Source organism: Aulonocara sp. 'chitande type north' Nkhata Bay, linkage group LG15 (assembly GCF_057382095.1).
Source record: "Aulonocara sp. 'chitande type north' Nkhata Bay isolate Kocher_YH1m ecotype deep benthic linkage group LG15, A_spYH_male_GT1.1, whole genome shotgun sequence".
Taxonomy (NCBI): Eukaryota; Metazoa; Chordata; class Actinopteri; order Cichliformes; family Cichlidae; genus Aulonocara; species Aulonocara sp. 'chitande type north' Nkhata Bay.
Genome location: NC_141358.1, coordinates 29,316,095 through 29,338,929, shown reverse-complemented (window position 1 = coordinate 29,338,929; position 22,835 = coordinate 29,316,095). Strand labels below are relative to the sequence as shown.

The following is a 22,835-nucleotide window of genomic DNA, read 5'->3' as shown; positions in this document are numbered from 1 at the left end:
CCCGATTTTGTTCTGCCTTGCTGCTTAATTAAAAAACTAGTTTAAGGTGTCCTGCACATGTGATATATATTTTTCCCTATAAGAAGTCATTCTTTTTTGAACCAAACTCAAAACAGAGCCTATTAATCTTTCAGTCATTTCTAAAAAAAAAAAAAAAAAAAAAAAATCCCACATGCATACTACCCTTTAGGGCTAAACCCCGGGTGTTTCAAATGTCTTCCACTGCAACCCCTGTTTTCCTAACCAGAAGCGGGGTTCAATACACGTGCACGACTCATTCGTGACTGGGATTGGCCGACAGCCCTTCGCTAAGTCCCGCCTCTCGCTTTACGTCAGCAGTGTCTGTGGAGGACTGCAAGAGCGGACGGAGAGCCGCACTGCACGCTGACAAGCCAGGACAGGGCGAGGCGGCGGTCCCGGTGTATGCCCCCATCCATCATCGCTATGGGAATTACCACAGCGTTGTCTGTGAAGCGGACCCTCACCTCGCATCTAAAACCGGTTCACCTGGAGACACAGACTATAAAACACTGCAGTGGAGACTGTCGCTGCTCAGAGCCGGGCTCAGCTTCTCTCCTCCGGTAAACTGAGGAGGACGATGATGATGATGATGACTAACATCTATAGATGAGAAGTCTTTCTCAGGCCGTCACCTTGGACCTCTGCTCGACCTTCATCTGTATACTCTAAATGAGGACCATGCCTGCCATGTGTGTATCCGCAGTGGTGAGTACATCCCATTTCAATTCACCTCCGTGCATGTTTTTCTTTCTTTCTAAGTACTGCTCTAGCAGGTTCTTCATTTAAAGGGCCAGTGCCTGTTTTTTTTGCCCCCTGCTCTGATTCAACTTAAAATGAATTATCCAAATTTCTTTAAGAGTTGACACGTGAAGAATTTATTTCGTTATTTTTTCACTCATTTATTATTTTTTCAGTTCAACGTTTGAAAACTGTGTCACGAGTCTCAGTCAGTGGAAAGATGGAGAAAGAAATGCCACTCAACAGTCTGTTGTTTAGCCCTGTTGCACTGCGAACAATTAAAACGTCAGTCAGCGGAGTTTAAACTGATAGGTTTTTGTCACAGCTGATAAAGAATATGGCTCTAGATATTTAAACACACAAACAAATAATTAAATAATTTAAAACTGTAAAAAAAAAGTAATGGTTGTTTTACAAATGTTTTACAATTCCACTTGATTTTCATTTTAAAAAGTCAAAGTATTATTATTATTATTATTATTATTATTATTATTATTATTATGGCCATCACTCAAGTTTTAGGGATGGGTGAGCTGATGTTTTCATGCATTTTAATATAGTTAGTGTCATCATTCCAGCCTTCGGGCAGATGAGACTGTGCCTTTGTCTCCTCCCAGTCATGTTGACATGTGCTAAAAAAGAGTGAAGTGTTTCCCTCAGTAGACATCATACTTATTTCATCAGGGCAATTTTATGGAGTTCATAGCTTCGTGCTTGGTGTATTTCTAGCGTTTAAAAAAATAATTTATTTGAAAAAAAAAGCTTTTGCCATGATTATATATTATATTTGATTTTTATTTTCAAACGATTTAAAGCTTTAAACCCCTGCTTTACTGCAGTGGTTAATGCATGTGACTAAGGGGTAATAACAATTTAACATCTCCACTAGGAGTTTCAAACAAGCAATTAAAAAGTACCATCTGCTATGATCTACTGCAATGCAATATAAAAGGTTTGGAGCATGCTGGCAGGACTAACACACAATTTATACTTAACACTACTGCATGGCTACACCTCTTTGCAAGGGTCTGTCTGTGTGATGTTAATGGTGTCATCTAATTATCTCCATAAGAACTGATTTGTGTGGACCTTACACGTGTTAGGCTACAAACACTGTCAGCTGCATTCTGTCTATTATATATCTATTTATGCATTTTTTTAAAAAAAGTGTCCCAACAAAAGTGAGATCAGGTTTAGTTCGAGTTGTTGCATGAAACTTTAGTTGTTGCTTTGAATTTGCCAGTTGCCTGTGTCATGTCATGTTGCCTGTTGGAAAACAGACAGACAACTGCTAGGGTAATGGCATGTTTTACAATGTATTGCATTAGACTAGTCTGCAATGGATGATGTAAAGTACAGATACAACTTCAAATCCTGGGTTTGGTCATTAATAAACATGCTCAGGTTTTGGGTTTCACTTTTAAGCTTTTATGCTTTTTTTTCTTCTTTACAACATATTTTAAAATAAGACCACAGCCAATGTAAAAGTAAAATCTCTAAAATGTATAAAAAGTAAAGCCAATGCAAAGTGCCTTAAACACGTTTTCTGTTTATTGGCCACCAAGGTTTGATGCTTAGCAAAAAACTTGCAATGGAATCTTATAGAAGTCTATAGGAAAATGGCTTTCTGCCTTTATCCATGGAAACACTTTCCTACTTAACTTATGGGCTCAGTAAATTGTGCATTTATGACACGCCCCTTTCTCATCACATCTAGTTTCAAAAGACCAGGATGTGAAAACTGTGAAAACACTCAGCCTGATGCTTCAAAACATGAGATTATAAATCATTGTCCAATAGTGAATGATATCACAAGAAATTCACCTTGTATGATACCAGAGACAGTTTAAGAGAGAGGCATGGCATGTGAAAAGTCAGACATTAGCAAAGATGGCAGTGACATACAAAAAAATAAATAAACACTTTTAATTATGTAATTTTCCATTTTGTTCTGCGGTGATGTTAAATGGAATCCAGCCATTAATAATATCATGACAACTAATTAACTTCCTTGAGCAGTTATTTTGAAGCATTTTCTAAATTAACTAGTGGCCATCCACCAGCTCCCAGAGAAGAGTTGTGTAAACAAGTCGTGTGTGAATATTATTCACACTCACCTTTTTTTAATGCAGTACAGACTGCGTGTTTTCACAGGATGAATTTGTGGAATTAATGTTTTTGGATCATACTTGATTTTTCAGATTGTTTGGACGCAAAAAACAGATCTGACCAATGAGAACATTTGGTGCGCTCGTAGTTCAAACGTACATTGGTACTGAACATACAACGATATATAAATAGTTAAATATTACTATTTTACATCAGACCCGAGATCAGATAGAATCAGTTAGAACCTGTTGTGGTCCCAACTCTGTCACGAAAAGCTTAAACTGACCCACTGACATCCTAAAATATGCACAAAAGTGTTATAGCTTTAACTCATGGATCAAACCATGAACTTCTCCCTGGTGCTGCCTTCTTGTGAGAATTGGATGAACCATGAATCTCTGTTTTTTTCTTTTTCAGGACCGGCTCATCATCACTTTACATTTTTTCACAGTGCATTTTTCGAGGACAAATTTTTCTAAACACTCAATGCTGCTGATGTTTCTATATGTTACCCAACAAATTTGCATCCAAAATTTCGGGATTCTGTGACATTTTTTCACTAGGTGGCCTTTAGGGTTCAGCTTTAGTAGGGTTAGGGATAGATTGAGAAACGAGAACAAATTCTGTTTGTGTATGCCAACTAAAAAATCCATACTTCAATTGGCATTAATAGCATCCCCAGGCTTCTACCTTTCTACCTATAAAACCCGGAGAGCAGTCAAATGGTGGAAGTGGAAGCTAAATTGGCTAGTCATTCATATGTATATTAGGTCGTTACCTAGGAATTCTGGAGGGAGGGGAGTGGGGGTGAGTGATTGAGGGGGTGGGGGAGTGGAGTGTTTCAGTTTGCCATCTTAGGGAGAAATCAACACATGTCCTTTGTATGTCCTTTGTTGCTGACATTTATTGATGAAAACTGTACAAAAAACCAACCATTTGTACACATATTTACAAATAATGATAAAAAGTGAGTGAGTACATTTCAACATTTTCAGCAATCACTCACAATCCTGGCACTGCCACGGTATCTGTCGTCTGCATTTACCACATGTGTACCTGTAGCAGTGAACACATCGCACAGTGGCCTGATTTTTTTTGCATCTGTGTACTTGGATTTTAGGTCGCAAGCCACCCAAAACTTGATCCCAAACTTGTCAGGTTTACTTGCAATATACTGCAGGAAACAGCACCGAGTCTTTGATGGGAAAAGCTGTTCATCAACGGTGATATGTAGACCAGGGTTGTAGCACGTGATGCAGTTGGTGACAAATGATCCCCACACACTGGAAATTCCAGCGAACTTATCAGTCTTTGCTCGATCACTGCGGGTGGACTTGTCATCAAAGCGTAGGTGTTGCATGATGTCTTGGAAGCGGTTTCGTGCCATAGTTCCAATTATCTGTGGGTTTCCCAGGTTTGCTGACCAGCAGTCATTTACCGATGGAACCCTGTAAACCCCCCGCAAGATGACAATTGCAATAAATGCCATTAGTTCAGGGAGGTCCATGAACCAATGAACATGCACTGCACTTAGCCTAATCCTTCATTGAAGAATCTTCATTGAAGAATCCTCTCCAAGGAAAGAAAATTCATCGCCCTGAAGAATCCTCTGGTGTACGGACCTCCTCTCCAAGGAAAGAAAATGCAGAGAAGACTCACTACTCAGCAGGCGTTGGAAATGATCCTGACGGAAGTCGACCCTTGTGACTCGGATGGAGAAGACCTAGCAGTTCAGCCGGATTCGGACTCAGAGCTGTCTGATCAGTCTTCCGGTTAGTTTCATTTCATGTTATTTCCTTTTTCATTTCAAACAAGTAAGTGGATGTAGTTAGTAAGTAAGATATTTCAGACATTATTCTGATACAGAGGAGGAGATACTGGAATTATAATTAGTATCTATGCATGCATTTGTGATTTTGTTTGACCTTCCCATTTTGCTCACAATTTGAATTTGTTCACACTGCAGATGAGGAGACTGCTTCTCCACCGAAAAAGAGAGCTTGTTTGGGGACTGAGACAGCGAAAGATGGCACAGTGTGGCGTGAAGAACATGTGGGGACCCGTCTCCCTTTCACCCCAATAGAACCGTACGCTGCAGATGGAGAGCCAACGGCTAAGGCCAGGAGAAGTATCTCGAGTCGCCTTCAGAGCTTCCTGTGTTTCGTCACTCTTGACATGCTTTGTAGCATTCAAGAATGGACTATTCAACATGCACAGCAAACGGAGCATGTTCATTGGTTCATGGACCTCCCTGAACTAATGGCATTTATTGCAATTGTGATCTTGCGGGGGGTTTGCAGGCTTCCATCTGTAAATGACTGCTGGTCAGCAAACCTGGGAAACCCACAGATAATTGGAATTATGGCACGAAACCGCTTCCAAAACATCATGCAACACCTACGCTTTGATGACAAGTCCACCCGCTGTGATCGAGCAAAGACTGACAAGTTTGCTGCAATTTCCAGTGTGTGGGGATCATTTGTCACCAACTGCATCACGTGCTACAACCCTGGTCTACATATCACCATTGATGAACAGCTTTTCCCATCAAAGACTCGGTGCTGTTTCCTGCAGTATATTGCAAGTAAACCTGACAAGTTTGGGATCAAGTTTTGGGTGGCTTGCGACCTAAAATCCAAGTACATTTGCAATGTCTTCCCATATCTTGGCAAGGACCCCAGTCGTCCCACTGGGGAGAGACTTTCTGAAAATGTAGTAATGAGGCTGATGGAACCATTCCTAGACAAGGGCAGAAATGTTACCACGGACAATTTCTTCACATCGCTTTCACTTGCGCAAAAACTTCTTGGACGGAAAACCACCATCCTCGGCACAGTCAACAAGATTCGCAGGGAAATTCCTCAATCCACTAGACAGACAGATCGCAATGAATTCACCACTCAGGTATGCCACTCCACACCGAGCCCTGGAAAAAGGGCCACGTGTCAGGTCAAACACAGATGCAAAAAAAATCAGGCCACTGTGCGATGTGTTCACTGCTACAGGTACACATGTGGTAAATGCAGACGACAGATACCGTGGCAGTGCCAGGATTGTGAGTGATTGCTGAAAATGTTGAAATGTACTCACTCACTTTTTATCATTATTTGTAAATATGTGTACAAATGGTTGGTTTTTTGTACTGTTTTCATCAATAAATGTCAGCAACAAAGGACATACAAAGGACGTGTTGATTTCTCCCTAAGATGGCAAACTGAAACACTCCACTCACAGTTGGTGACAAATGATCCCCACACACTGGAAATTGCAGCAAACTTGTCAGTCTTTGCTCGATCACAGCGGGTGGACTTGTCATCAAAGCGTAGGTGTTGCATGATGTTTTGGAAGCGGTTTCGTGCCATAATTCCAATTATCTGTGGGTTTCCCAGGTTTGCTGACCAGCAGTCATTTAGAGATGGAACCCTGGTAACCCCCCGCAAGATGACAATTGCAATAAATGCCATTAGTTCAGGGAGGTCCATGAACCAATGAACATGCTCCATGCACCACTCAGCAGGCCATTTGTAAATATGTGTACAAATGGTTGTTTTTTTGTACTGTTTTTATCAATAAATCTCAGCAACAAAGGACATACACCCATGTGTGTTGATTTCTCCCTAAGATGGCAAACTGAAACACTCCAAGTTGGTGACTTTTGGAGATTTGTTTCCCTGGATGATTGAGAATGCATCAAGATGAAACACAAAAGGAAGCTCACCGCTTTTAGCAGCTCCCCCACCCCCTCAATCACTCACCCCCACTCCCCTCCCTCCAGAATTCCTAGGTAACGACCTAATATACATATGAATGACTCCAGCATTTGACTGACTGCTCTCCGGCTTTTAAAGGTAGAAACGCAAAATGATGACTCCGCGGGGGTCTAAGGTAGAAAACCAAAATGACTGCTCTCCGGGGGTCTAAGTGTTAAAATATGAAATGACAGATGGCCATCTTTCCCTGAGCTTGCCTAGTTCTGTCGGCGGTTTCTTCCTGTTAAAAGGGAGTTTTTCTTTCCCACTGTTGAAAAGTGCTTGCTCATAGGGGATTGTATGATTGTTGGGAGTCTTTACCCTACAATATAAAACGCTTTGAGGCAAGTGTTGCTGTGATTTGGCACTATTTGAATGTCTAAAAGAGTAACCCATTTTATTAATTTAATAAGACAGACTACAGTCAATCAATAGCAACATAAAAAAACTACATCACTTAATTTATTGACTGCATCCATCAATTTTTTATTTAAATTATTAGATTAGTGCTTACTGATTAGTGCTAATGACATAAAATCATCGGTACTGCTGAATGGCGACCCCAGCTAATGGCATATTTCAGTACTGTTTAACCTCAAACACTCTAAAAAACCCCAAATATTCTTGCAACACTTGAAAACAAACACAATGAGCTCATCAGGCAGTCCTGCCATTATTCACTCATTAGCAATAAACTCAATAAGCATCTACAGGAATAATCATTGCTGCCTATTGTGAGTGATATGTTCAGCGCGACTGAATCCAAACAGAGTCTCTTTCTTCCAGTGAGCAGTGACACGAGGATATGCAGCAACAGGTGCTGGGTAAATGTGTGTGTGTGTTCGCTGGTTAATAAGACCATGTGCAGGTGCAAGCATGTGTGTTTGTGCTCACTGTTTGTTTGCTAGTGTGTGTCTATCCATGCATGTTTGCTTATGTGCATTACTTAAATTTGGATAGTAGTTACAGTCTAATGTTGTCTGCCACAAACATCCTACCCATGTAGTGTATGCACGCACCTTGTTACATAACAGTTTCAAGCACACACACACAAAACACGCACAACATCCTAAACAGTAACTGATTGTTTCTGTCATGACCGACTGTGTGCAGTTAATGAAGTCATTTATTAAAATGAGTCATGTATTTCTATTATGTAAAAAAAATGCGAGGTTGATGCATGGAAAACTTCTCACCGACAGTCTACTTCCTGTTCTGTGGTAATCCTTGTAAGCACTAATCATAAGTCTTGTCACAGGATGTGTTCACGTTGTGTAGCACAGCTGCAGTAGCTTCAGATCACAAGTCTCGAAGACAGTCACTATGCCTCTGACGGGGTGAAAGCGGTCACACGTTGCATATTTTACCTGCATGTTTTTGACCATTGGTGGGATGTGTAAAAGCATTTAAATGTGCTTCTGTCTGTCTGGGGTGGCTGTAGCTCAGGTGGTAGAGCAGGTCAGCTATTAACTGGAAGGTTGGGAGTTCAATTCTTGAGCAAGATACTAACCCCATGTTGCCCTCCGATGCATCCATTGGAGTACGAGTGTTAGATAGTGAGCACTTACAGCTTAGAAAAAGTGAATGAATTAGTTGTATTGAGTGCTCAGACAGAGTAGAAAAGCGCTATATAAGAACCAGTCCATTTTGAACATATTTCAGGTCAGTGGGTTCATTTGGAATTTGTGTAATTTGGAATTTGCCATATTTATTTCAGCATAAATATTTAAGCCTTAATTTAAAGTCTTGCATAGAGCATTGCAAAGTCCAGTACTGTATTGATTTTGGGAAATACATTAGAATGAATAGCTATGACTCAACAGTTTTGCCTCAGCATCCACAAAAGCATTTACTCACAAAGCACTTCTAGTATCCAGTAAATCTTTGAACTTGAACTAGTGCAGCACTCACGGTTAATGGAAACCTTATATGGGATTGTTTTTTCAATAAACCTAAGTTAGGAACCACTGGTTACTAAAAGTAACCAACTGTCAATTTCTAGGGATAAAAAATGTAACTATCGCAGGGACAAAAAATGCAGTTTCTCTACTGGCGAGGAAGTGAGTCAGTCCCTATAGACTCCTATGCTAAAATGCCTGGCTTTTTAGAACAGTGATTAACAGTGATTAGCCTGGTACAAACAATTGTCTTGAGGGCTTTACATATCAAGAACATCACCTTTCAGATGCAAACGTCTTGTGTAACAGATCAAACACCACACCAAAAGCCTTGTGTTTTTGGAAAAATTCATCTTTGTTGAGCATGTTAAGGCAAGGCAAGTTTATTTGTATAGCACAATTCAACAACAAGGTGATTCAAAGTGCTTTACAGAGACATTAGAAACAAAAACAAATAAAAAGCATGATTTAAAATTGATTAAAACAAGCAAACAAACAAACTAATTAACAAACAAACAAAACAGTATATAAAATCAAAACAGATAAAATCAGAACAATAGATAAAATCAGTAGTTAAATGTAAGTTTTGAAATTTAAGCTTAAAAGTGTGGATTTGGTGCTTTATTCAAATGCAGCTGAGAATAGGTGAGTCTTCAACCTGGATTTAAATAAACTGAGTGTTTCAGCTGATCTGAGGCTTTCTGGGAGTTTGTTCCAGATATAAGGAGCATAAAAGCTGAATGCAGCTTCTCCGTGTCTGGTTCTGACTCTGGGAACTGACAGATCCAGACGACCTGAGGGATCTGGAAGGTTCATACTGGGTCAGGAGGTCACTGATGTATTTTGGTCCTAAACCATTCAGAGCTTTATAGACCAGCATCAGAACTTTAAAGTCCATCCTCTGACGGACAGGCAGCCAGTGTAAAGACCTCAGAGCTGGACTGATGTGGTCCACTTTTTTGGTCTTAGTGAGGACGCGAGCAGCAGAGTTCTGAATGAGCTGTAGTTGTCTGACTGATTTTTTTTAGGTAGACCTGTAAAGATGCTGTTACAGTAGTCAAGCCTACTAAAGATGAATGCATGGACTAGTTTTTCCAGGTCCTGTTGGGACATCAGATCTTTTATCCTTGAAATATTCTTGAGGTGATAGTAAGCTGACTTTGTTATTGTCTTAATGTGTTTTTCTAAGTTTAGGTCTGCATCCATCACTACACCCAAATTTCTCGCCTGGTTTGTGGTTTTTAGGTGTATAGATTGAAGTTCTCTGGTGACCTGTAATCGTTTTTCTTTGGCGCCAAAGACTATTACCTCAGTTTTGTTTTTGTTTAGCTGGAGAAAATTGTGGCACAGCCAGTCATTAATTTCCTCAATGCATTTACCAAGAGCCTGTACAGGGCCTTGGTCTCCTGGTGACATTGTGATATATATTTGTGTGTCATCTGCATAGCTGTGGTAGTTTATTTTGTTGTTCTTTATAATCTGTGCCAGTGGGAGCATGTAAATGTTAAACAGAAGGGGTCCCAAGATGGAACCTTAGGGAACTCCACATGTGATACTTGTCTGCTCAGATGTGAAGTTACCTATTGATACAAAGTATTTCCTGTTTTCTAAGTATGTTTTGAACCAGTTTAGTACAGTTCCTGAAAGACCTGCCCAGTTCTCCAGTCGTTTGAGTAATATGTTGTGGTCAACTGTATCAAATACTGCACTGAGATCCAGTAAAACTAGGACTGACATTTTTCCACTGTCTGTATTCAGACATATGTCATTAAACACTTTGGTCAGAGCGGTTTCAGTGCTGTGATTCTGTCTAAAACCTGACTGGAAGGCATCATAGCAGTTATTCTGTTTTAAGAAGTAATTGAGCTGTTGAGAAACTGCTTTTTCAATGATCTTACTTAAAAATGGGAGATTTGAGATCGGCCTGTAGTTGTTCATTTGTGTCTTGTCAAGATTGTCCTTTTTCAGTATAGGTTTTATTACAGCAGTTTTTAGTGGTTCTGGAAACACGCCTGATATTAATTAAAGAAAAGTTGGCGATCTGTAACAGGTCTGACTCCAAAGTCTTTGAGACCTTTTTGAAAAAACTTGTTGGCAGGACATCTAAACAGCAGGAGGAGGAGTTCAGTTGACCTAAGATGTCCTCCAGGTCTTTGCTGTTAATAGGGTGAAACTGTTTCATGGTGTTTAAACAGTTTTTCGGTGGACACAGTACATATTCTGGATCTGCTGTTGATGTACCAATTGCTTGTCTAATTTTTTGGATTTTTTCTGTGAAGAATTTGGCAAAGTCATTGCAGGCCATGGTCAAATGAAGTTCAGCTGCCACTGACACAGGAGGGTTTGTTAGCCTGTCAACTGTAGAAAATAAGACCCGAGCATTATGGCTGTTTTTAGTGATGATGTCAGAGAAGTAGGACCTCCTTGCACTCCTCAGTTGTAAATTATAATTGTGAAGTTTCTCTTTATAGATGTCATAATGAACCTGGAGGTTTGTTTTTCTCCATCTGTGCTCAGCTTTCCTACACTCTCTTTTTTCATTTTTTACCAGTGTGGAGTTTCTCCATGGAGACTTTTTCCTTCCAGAGATAACCTTCACCTTAATGGGAGCAATAGTGTCCATTACATTTAACATTTTAGCATTGAAGCTATTGATGAGCTCATTGACTGACCCTCTGGACAGGTCAGGTGTTAATGGGAAGACCTGGTTAAAAATTGCACTACTGTGTTCAGTTATACACCGTTTTGTGATCACTGTTGTTGATATATTTATGTGGGCTGAGATTTTACTTTCAAAGAAAACACAGTAATGATCAGACACGCCCACATCAGACACAGTAACCTTTGAAATGCTCAGGTCCTTGGATATCAGTAGGTCAAGAGTGTGTCCTCTATTATGTGTGGCCTCTGTTACATGCTGAGTCAGCCCAAAGTTGCCCAGAGTGTTACTCAGGTCTTTAGTCCCTTTGTCCTGAGGGTTGTCCACATGGATGTTAAAATCCCCAACAATAATTACACAGTCGAAATCAACACAGATCACAGACAGCAGTTCACTGAGGTCATTAAAAAAGTCTGTGCAGTATTTGGGAGGCCTGTAAACATTAAGAAACACAACTTTGGATGGGGCCTTCAGCTGTAAAGCCACATATTCAAAAGACTGAAAACTTCCAGGAGATAGCTGCTTACATTGAAATGATTCATTAAATAAGACAGCGATCCCCCCTCCTCTCCTGCTCACCCTGGCCTCACTGATAAAACTGTAGTTAGGAGGGGTCGTCTCGATGAGAACAGCTCCACTGTTACTTTGGTCCAACCAAGTTTCAGTTAAAAACATAAAATCAAGGCTGTGCTCAGTGATTAAATCATTAATTAAAAATGTTTTCCCAGCTACAGATCTAACGTTTAATAAAGCCAACTTAAGTGTTTTAGAGGTATTACTTGTCCCTCGTGTTTGGGAACAGTCTGTGGCACACAAGGTATGTTTACTATGTTTAAAGATCTTTTAGAGTGCAGCTCTCTGTGTTTTGACCAGGCCACATGTCTCCTTCTGTCACCTAAAAGTACAGAGATTTTAAAACCTTCTAGTAAACAGGGTCCCAGCTTCTCCTGGGAAAAGTCACCACTGCCATAATCCTCGCAGCCCGGACCCTCCACACATCACACATCAGACTTCGGAGACAGAGCATGAAGGTGGTAAGGAGGAACTAAGGGGGGCGAGGCTGAGCAATGTGACTTCGATTGCTCTGTTGACGGTGGGGCTCGATGGCGAACCTTTGGCCGCTCTGGTGGGGGGTTTATAGGGGACAAAAAGGGATTGGGCCGGGGGGTAGATCTGAGCCCAGCATTGACCCACTCCATCATCTCCTCAGTGAATTTCAGGTGTGGGGAGGAGGGAGAAAGGGAGGGGGAGGAGGGTGATGGGGGTGATGGCCTGTCAGGGGTTTGGGGGACTGGGGAAGATCGTGGTCCCTGGTCCTGGTCCTGGTCGTTGGTGTTGTTGAGAGAGTTGGAGGCAAATAGGGACCCCTCTTCTTGCCTCAGATGTCTCTCCTTTCTGAGGCTCTTCCCGGGTGGGGGCAGATGGAGCTCCTCCTCAAGGTTTCTGCTGGGCTTTGTCTGTTCTTGGAGTACTGTTTGTTCCTCTTTATGAGATAACTCCTCGTTTATCTCAGCCTTGGCACCAAGCACAGATGGATGACGTATGGAATAAAACAAGTTGGAGGTGAACAGTTTCACCCCTGACTTGTTAAAATTAAATCCATTTGCTTTAAACAGATGCCTGCGTTCCCAAAAAATAAAGTTGTTGATGAGAGTGGTCAGTACATGCTGATATAAGCCATTTATTCAGTGTAAATAACCTGCTGAATCTCTCGTCTCCTCCTCTGATGGGTGGTACAGGTCCACTGATGAATACAGCTGCATTCAGAGAGTTTACAGTATTTAGTAATCCAGTAAAGTCCCGTTTCAGAACCTCCGACTGTTGTTTGGACACATCGTTTGACCCTGTATGCAGAACAATGTTTGTCACAGTTGGATATTCATCTGCAATTTGAAGAATTCTCTCCTTCAGGTTGTTGACCATATCGTTAGGAAAGCAGAGGACTTTAGTGTTCTTACCGCACATCCTTTGTACATCTTTACGGCAGAGTCACCCACAATCAGAGTTTCAGGCCTAGCCTTTAGCTTTCCCTGTGGTCTTTTACTTTTCAACAGATTTTCGGACCTTACTTTGCTGCTTTTAGATGGATGGTTGTCCGATATAGATCCAGGGTCCTTTGATAGTGGAGCAAATCTGTTCTGCAGTTTCACATTCAGTTGTTTTGGAGGTTTGTTGTTAACCTTCCTATTCACGGTTGTCCAGTCCTGTTTCCTCTCGTATACAGGGGTAGAAGAGCTTCTCTGTCTCGTAGGAAGTGAAGGCCCGTCGGTTTCAGAGATTTCAGCTCGCTGTGCTCTGCCCGTGATACGTCCTCCCCCTTCCAGGAGACATGATTTATGTCTTGGTTTTGCACCAAGACAGTCCAAGGGGGGATTATCACTTGAGGATTTATAATAATGCACAGAGTCTACTTTCTTGGTCATGTTATCTGTGCTCCTTAGCTGTGTACTAGCTTGCTCATCGCCATTGTTTTGAATCAAAGGCAAGGTTGTTTCATTTCCACACAGTCCATTTACCTCCACGTTTACTTCTAAGTGATGAATTTTTGTCTCCAGGGCCCTATTTCAGGAAGCCGGTTTAGTGCAAACTCTCAGTAAGTATACCCTGAGTTAACGAAAACTCTGGGTTTTCAGTTTCACAAAGCGAGTTTAGATTAATTCTGAGTGAGTTACTATGACGACACACTCCGTGAAGCTAACCTGCTCCCTAGCAGGTTTACTTCAACTAACCCTGACCTTCTCCGCCTCTTTGTCGGAAACCTGACTGTAGGAAGTGTCAGACATGGCGTGTCCCTTCCTTGAAGAGCCAGTAGATGGTGAAGCCCAAATTCTCCGCAGAGCTCTCCGCCGGGAGAGAGTGATTAGAGCGCGTTTGGACATTTTATCATTTCCTGATGATTTCCTGTGTGAACGTTACCGTTTTTCAGCACAATCTATAATTTATTTGAATAACATCCTCAGGCCTAATATTGCTCATGTGACACATCGCGGACATTCTCTCAGTTCTGTACATATTATTTGTATTGCACTTCGTTTGTGGTGTTCCCCGGTCATAGACCCACAAGATTTATCAAAGAGGGATGCCACAAAATTGCAGGTATCAGGATGAACGAAACTTAATTCATGATGTGGTGATACTTGAACTACTACTTAAATTTTACATTTATTTTCAGGGTTCCCAGGCGTGATTGGCTGTACAGATGGCACTCACATTCCAATCATTGCTCCTTCAGTAAATGAAGGAGACTATGTGAACAGGTAGTCTTTCCACAGCATTAATGTACAGGTACATAGTTCCCTGTAGCATTTCAAACTAACAAATTATTTCATTATAGTAATGGATGCTAATTTGTGTTCTCTGCACTGTGAAGAACATATGTGATGCTGCCAACATTATCACAAATGTGGAAGCCAACTGCTCAGCCTCTGTGAGTGGTGGTGGTGGAGGACCCCCACCTGTTTTTCGGGCCTCCGCTTTTTTTTCTGTTGGCTATAACGGGTCACATTTGAGCATACAGAGTAAGCAAATATGTACTTGTAATGTGCTCAGATAATTTCAGTAAGTGCTTACAGAGGGGAAATTAATGTAGCCTCTAACTGCAATTGATTTACATAGGACAAACATATGAGGTGCCGTAAGGGACATTATTACTGAAACGCTCTCACACACACAACTGAAACGCTCTCACACACACTACTGAAACGCTCTCACGCACACTACTGAAACGCTCTCACGCACACTACTGAAATGCTCTCACGCATACAACTGAAACGCTCTCACACACACAACTGAAACGCTCTCACACACACTACTGAAACGCTCTCACACACACTACTGAAATTTTAGCTCTCACACTACTGAAACGCTCTCACACACACTACTGAAACGCTCTCACACACACTACTGAAACGCTCTCACACACACTACTGAAATTTTAGCTCTCACACACACAACTGAAACGCTCTCACACACACTATTGAAACGCTCTCACACACACTACTGAAATTTTAGCTCTCACACACACTGCTGAAACGCTCTCACACACACAGCTGAAACGCTCTCACACACACTACTGAAACGCTCTCACACACACTACTGAAACGCTCTCACACACACTACTGAAATTTTAGCTCTCACACACACAACTGAAATTTTAGCTCTCACACACACAACTGAAACGCTCTCACACACACAACTGAAACGCTCTCACACACACAACTGAAACGCTCTCACACACACTACTGAAATTTTAGCTCTCACACACACAACTGAAACGCTCTCTCACACACAACTGAAATGCTCTCACACACACAACTGAAACGCTCTCACACACACTACTGAAACGCTCTCACACACACTACTGAAATTTTAGCTCTCACACACACAACTGAAACGCTCTCACACACACAACTGAAACGCTCTCACACACACTACTGAAACGCTCTCACACACACTACTGAAACGCTCTCACACACACTACTGAAATTTTAGCTCTCACACACACTACTGAAACGCTCTCACACACACTACTGAAACGCTCTCACACACACTACTGAAATTTTAGCTCTCACACACACTACTGAAACGCTCTCTCACACACACAACTGAAACGCTCTCACACACACAACTGAAACGCTCTCACACACACAACTGAAACGCTCTCACACACACTACTGAAACGCTCTCACACACACTACTGAAATTTTAGCTCTCTCACACACAACTGAAACGCTCTCACACACACTACTGAAACGCTCACACACACTACTGAAATTTTAGCTCTCTCACACACAACTGAAACGCTCTCACACACACAACTGAAACGCTCTCACACACACACTACTGAAACGCTCTCACACACACTACTGAAACGCTCTCACACACACTACTGAAATTTTAGCTCTCACACACACAACTGAAACGCTCTCACACACACTACTGAAATTTTAGCTCTCACACACACAACTGAAACGCTCTCACACACACTACTGAAACGCTCTCACACACACTACTGAAATTTTAGCTCTCACACACACTACTGAAACGCTCTCACACACACAACTGAAACGCTCTCACACACACAACTGAAACGCTCTCACACACACTACTGAAACGCTCTCACACACACTACTGAAACGCTCTCACACACACTACTGAAATTTTAGCTCTCACACACACAACTGAAACGCTCTCACACACACAACTGAAACGCTCTCACACACACTACTGAAACGCTCTCACACACACTACTGAAACGCTCTCACACACACTACTGAAATTTTAGCTCTCACACACACTACTGAAACGCTCTCACACACACTACTGACAAACCAAGTCATTTCAGTTGAACAGGAAGGCATTTCAGTTGAACAGGAAGGTGTTTCAGTTGAACAGGAAGGCATTTCAGTTGAACAGGAAGGCATTTCAGTTAAACAGGAAGGCGTTTCAGTTAAACAGGAAGGCGTTTCAGTTGAACAGGAAGGCATTTTAGTTAAACAGGAAGTTAATTCTTGACAAGGAAACTGAAGGAAAAAGTGTTAGATTTCAAACAAACCACTACACAGATGTCTACTCAGCAACCTGTTAGTTAGGGGTGGGTTTTTATAATCGATTTATTGATTAAAATCGATTCTGGCTTGGATAACGTGAAATCGATTCATTAAAATCCTGAATCGATTCTTTTTTTCTTTTTTTTTTTTTCCGCCTGTCCCATTTGGTTCTTTAGCCATCAGAATTGTTGTCTGAAGACCAACAAGGATACCCAATGGATTTACTTTGCCAAATGGATCATCGTGGCATTGCCGTATTGGTCCATTTGGTCGATCTTTGTTTTTATTATTTATTATATTTTATTTCCAGATGTTACAGACGGGACAGACATGAGTGAGAGATAGGAAAGGGAGAAAGAAAGAGGAAGGAAAGGAAAAACAGAAGGGGAGAGGGACAGTGAGAAAGGGGGGGAGAAAAAAAAATAAAAATCTCCTGGATCACCTGTTGAGAGAAGAATAGAAAACAAGCAAAAAAAGACAACAAAAAAAAAGAAACAAAGCAACATACTAAACACAACACCATCGCATTAATCTAGCTAAGTGTAAACAGCAGTAAATACTAAATATTCAATGTTGTTGTGCAGCACGCAGGACAGATGTGCTTCGAAGTAGCAGCCAAGAAAGGTGTAATTTGGGTCTACGAGCAGTGAACACCCGTGTGCATACCTGTGTGGATCAGCGCGCTTGTATTCCAAAGGTTTCTCCATGTAACGATCTGCTAGGGAGTGTGGGGGGGCCACAGCCCCGTCCTCCAGGGTGTGAAGCAGGTATGGAGGAGATCAAAACTCCAGACATCCAGAGGCCCCCAGAACACAAGAAACCATGGAAGACCAACAGAGGGGCAGCCGCGCCACTGTTCCAGTAAGAGCTGAGGAGAGTCCCAGATGAGGGTTCACTCAGCAGCCGCGGAGCAGAAGCCAGGGGGAGTTGCAGTGACGCGTCCGTGAGCTCCGCCGGCCGCCAGCTGTGCCTGAGTGACCGAGCCCCAGGCCGAGAGGCCGGGGGCACCCCACCCCCGAAGGGGCCCGAGCGAGCCCCAGGCTCCAGGCCCCGATAAGCGGCCGCCAAGGAGTGAGCCGGTGTGTACCTGGACGCCCACCCCCAGACACAAAGAACCACCAACGCACCGACACCTGAGGGAGTCCGCCACCGGCAGGGGAAGTGGTGGTAGGTGGAGATAGGCCTCCAAACCTTGGAGGGCCTGAGGTGTCCCCAGAGAGGTGGCGTCTGATACCCAACCTGACATATAGACACAGACATACAGGCACACACAGACACAAACATCCATTCCCCCCCTCATGCTCTCATATGCACTCACTCCACACTCAACCAACGTGGAGACAGACATAAAGAGACGCTGTACACACGATCACACTCCCCAAGCGTACTCTACAAACCGGGTCTAGGTACCCTTGCCCCTGGAGGGGGGAACTGCACCCAGACCCAGGTGGTGTTACCCTTTTCCCTGCGGTGGGGAGAGGCAGACCACCCCGACTCCGTAGCAGCAGGGAGGCCCCACACCCCAGACCGCAGTCGGACGGCCAACTCCACCTAGCCCTCCCGCTCCAGCAGGCCGCAGAGAATGGGGGTGGGAGAAGACTCCAAACCTCCCTCCACCCGCTCATTGTAGTGTTGATGCATGTGTGTTCTAAGGTGCAATTAAAACCCAGGAGGGCACGGAGCTACCTGCCAAGGAGCAGCAGGTAAGCGCATAGTCCCTCCTGATAGCCCTCAATGTCTAAGTGTATTTAAAATTGAGAGGTGGGCAACGACGCCAGGGGTGAGGTGTACACCCTGATGGTAATTTGGACTCCGTGATTGTGCCCACCCCCAAGATCCTATATGTATGTGTAATGAGAGTGTGAATAATGTGAATGTCTAAGTTGTGGGATAAAATTGAGGCAGAGGCAGCCAGCAGGGGACGGGGGGGGGTAGCCTCCTCTGCACCCTGGTGACATACCCCTACTCCAAGGCCCTGCATGTGTGGGTGGTTGTGGTGGAGCGGGAAGAGAGAGGCAGCTGGAGATGGGGAGGGAAGGAAGGGAGGGGCAGGTAACCCCTCCCTGGGGCCAGCTCCCCCGCTGACCCCAGTAGGCACTCCCACACTCCGCGACCCGCCAGGGAAAGAGGGCCCAGGCCCATCCAGACCGGGGCCCAGTGCAGCAGCGCCTCCCGGCCCCACACAGCCCGGGACAGTCCACCCAACCCCACCACAGAGAAAACTGCACCCACCCCACCATCCACTCATCTTCCAGACTACATAAGACAGTAAACGCCCAGGCTGAGATCTTCCTCCACCTCTCCTGTATCTCCCCCTCATGCAGAGAGAGTTCCTGAAGAGAGGAAAGCTCCTGCAAGATGTGACCATCTCCCCCACCAGTTGAAGAGCCCCCCAGGTGGTTCGACGCACCGGCGGCACCCTGCTCCAGGGCCGGGCCCCCATGCACCCACCCGCCCACAACCCCGGCAACACACCAACCAGGATCCAAGCCCCCGGGCCCGGCCCGGGCCCCAGCCCAGAGACGGAGCGCCCCCAGAACCTCACGCCCATCCCGGACCCACCCAGGGCCAGCCAGGCTACCAGGTCAGTAACCCACGTCCGTCAGCGCAGACCCTCCCCTAGCCCCACTGCACGCAGCTGCGAGGAAACAGTCACCTGAGAGCCAACAGAGCCCCCAACCGGACATGACCGCTACCCCGGGTTGAGCCCCCCAAGGAAGATGCCTCCGGGGAACCCCCCGACGCCCTAAGCCTGTCCCTACCCCCACACCAATCACAACAGTGAAAGTGGGACCAAATTATGACCCCCCACCCCCACTAGGTGATGGAGCTGATAAAAGGAGTCCAGAGCAGTTGATCTGATGTGGTGGCAGAGGCTGTATCAAGACTAATGTAATCTAATAGATAATTTCTATATTGGTTAGAATTAAGATTATTTTTATTTTTCCAGTTCATGAGGACTGTTTTCTTGGCTATGCATAGGGCAGTGAAAATCATATGGGCTATATTCTTTTCTGAAGTGACATTATCTAAGCTGCCCAGTAAACACACTAAGGGGGAGGTTGGAATGTTACATTTCAGACACTTTGATAAGTCTTCACATATCTCGCGCCAAAACTTTTGCACTGGTGGACAGAACCAAAGAGCGTGGATGTAATTGTCTGGTGTATTGCCTTGACAGTGTGAGCAGTTGTTGGAAGATGTAAAGCCCATCTTGAACATCCGATGACCTGTATAGTGCACTCTATGTAGTATTTTGTATTGTATTAATTGCAGACTGGGATTTTTAATTAATTTAAAGGTTTTTAAGCAAATCTGAGACCAGAAGTTTTGGTCTAAGCTGACTGATAAATCTGCTTCCCACTTTGCAATAGGAAGGGATATTGATTCATCTAATTTAGAAAGTGTTCTGTATATTTTAGATAATAATTTGGGGGATTTAAGAGTAAGAAAATGTGCCGCACTTAGTGGTGTTTGTAATTCAACTTGACTGAGGTTAAATTTCTTTTTTACTATGGATTTAATTTGTTGATATTCTAAAAATCTTGTCTTGTTGATCCCATATTGTGCAACTAGTCTGTCAAATGGAATAAATTCTGTTCCCTCTAATATATGTTCTAAGTATTTAATTCCTTTACAACTCCATTCTGGGAAATTAATCATATTATTGTTTTGTAATATGTCAGGGTTATTCCAGATAGGTGTACGTTTGCATGGGATTAATGAAGACTCCGTTATTTTTAGAAACTCCCACCATGCTGTCAGAGAAAAGCTGATGTTGATACTTTTAAAGCATTCATGTCTTTTGATGTTTGAGCTAATAAATGGTAGGTCTGAAATCTCTAGATCCTTGCATAGTGCCTGTTCAACATCTAGCCAGGGCTCAACTAAGAAGGTATGTTTTGACCATTCTGAGATGAACTGAAGCCTGTTGGCTAAGAAGTATTGGTGAAAATTAGGCAGATCTAATCCTCCTCTATCCTTGGTTCTTTGTAGCGTTTTTAAGCTGATACGCGGGGGTTTATCTTTCCAAAGGAATTTGCAAATATATGAATCCAGAGATCTGAACCAATCTTGTGATGGTTTGTTAGGGATCATCAAAAATAAGTAATTTATTTTTGGCAAGATCATCATTTTTATAGTGGCGACCCTTCCCATGAGTGATATGGGTAAAGATTTCCATCTAGTCAGATCGCCTTCTACTTTCTTTAGAAGTGGGATGTGGTTTAATTTAGTTAAGTCTGAAAGCTTAGGAGAGACATTAATACCTAAATATTTAATATTTCCGGATTGCAGTGGGGCAGAGGAAGAATTATGGAAGGAGCAGTTAATGGTGAGAACTGTAGATTTTGGCCAGTTAATTGAATAATCTGAAACTCTTGAAAACCAGTTTATTAAAGTAATTACCTCAGAGAGGTTGGTTTGTGTGTTTTGCAGAAAAAGCAACACATCATCCGCATAGAGACTGATTTTATGTTCTATGTTCTTACATTTTATGCCCTTAATTGTTGTAGCCTGTCTAAATGCTGCTGCTAGAGGTTCGATAAAAATTGCAAAAAGTGAAGGGGAGAGTGGGCATCCCTGTCTGGTGCCCCTCAGGAGATAGAAGCTGGAGGATGTCTGGTCATTTGTTCTGATACGAGCTTTTGGGGAATCGTATAGTATTCTTATCCAGTTTATGAAAGAGTTTCCAAAACCAAATTTGTGTAAAGTTGCGAATAAAAATTTCCAGTTAACTCTGTCAAATGCTTTTTCTGCATCTAGAGATAATATTATGGTTTCGATGTTTTTATCGTATGAGTAGTCTATTAAATTAAGTAATCTACGAGTGTTTGTTGAGGAGTGCCGACCTTTTATGAAACCAGTTTGGTCAGGATGAATTAAGAGGGGGGTCATTTTCTCTAATCTCTTTGAGAGAGCTTTGCAGATTATTTTAAGGTCTACATTTAAAAGAGAAATTGGACGATAGCTTGAGGGAAATAAAGGGTCTTTGCCTGGTTTTAGCAGGAGACTAATGTTGGCAGAATTCATATTTGGTGGTAGTCTGCCATTTTCCTCGATTTCCTGCAACATGCCGTGGAATACTGGTGCCAAAATTATCCAGAATTCTTTGTAGAATTCTGCAGGGAAGCCGTCTGGACCTGGAGCCTTATTATTGGGAATACTTATCAGGGCTTCCTGGAGTTCACTTGGCGTCAGTGGCGAATCCAGTTCCATTGCTTGACTATCTAGTAATTTTGGAAGAGTTACGTTGTCAAGAAACAGATCAATTTCATTTTTAGATGGGTTTATTTGTGGTGAGTATAAAGTTTCATAGAAATCCCTAAAAATGTTGTTTATTCTTCCAGGATCATATATTATGTTCCCCGATAAATCTTTAGCAGCACATATAGTTGTTTTTTCTTTATTTATTTTTAGCTGGTTAGCTAGAAATCGACCTGATTTGTTACTGTGTTCAAAATTCTGCAAGCGAAGTCTTTGTATAAGGAATTGTGTTTTTTTATTAATAATTTCATTTAATTCTAGTTTTGTTTTGCATATTTTGTTCAATGTTTCCTGATCTTGGTCGCACGCGTAGGCTTCTTCTAGTGATTTGATGTTTTTTTCTAATTCCTGTATATTTTTGTTTTCTTCTTTCTTTTTGTGTGATGAGAAAGAAATTATTTTACCTCTCATCACAGCTTTCCCTGCTTCCCATAGAACAGAAGCAGATATTCCGGGAGTGTCATTAAAGTCTAAATATGAAGTCCATTCCTTTTTAAAATATTTAATAAAGTCTTCATCTTTAAGTAGTGATATATTAAATCTCCAGTTTTTTCTTGGCGTAGTGTTATTCTTGTGCATTAGTGTTAAAGATACAGGAGCATGATCGCTGACAGCTATAGGATGAATCTCAGTGTCTGAAATGTCACACAGCAGTGAGCTGCTGACCAAAAAATAATCCAGACGAGAGTAAGAGTGATGAACATGCGAGAAAAAAGTATATTCCTTACTGGTGGGGTGAAGAGAGCGCCATGCATCGCAAAGACCAAAGTCGCTCATATACTGTTTGATTATATTTGTGGACTGCCAATTGCGCTGAGTTCCTGTTGTGTTGAGCCTATCCATGTCT

General features: G+C 42.6%; 1 protein-coding gene across 2 annotated transcripts in view; it reads left to right on the top strand.

Annotated features, from left to right (window-relative positions):
* The first annotated feature begins 371 nt into the window (after nt 1-371).
* The window catches only part of tnfrsf21 (tumor necrosis factor receptor superfamily, member 21), a 243,776-nt gene continuing 221,312 nt past the window's right edge, over nt 372-22,835 (top strand). For both annotated transcript variants that reach the window (XM_086265432.1, XM_086265431.1), the window contains exon 1: nt 372-726. In XM_086265432.1, coding sequence (XP_086121558.1) covers nt 691-726 — 36 coding nt within the window. In that variant the 5' untranslated portion in view covers nt 372-690. The remainder of the gene's footprint in view (nt 727-22,835) is intronic.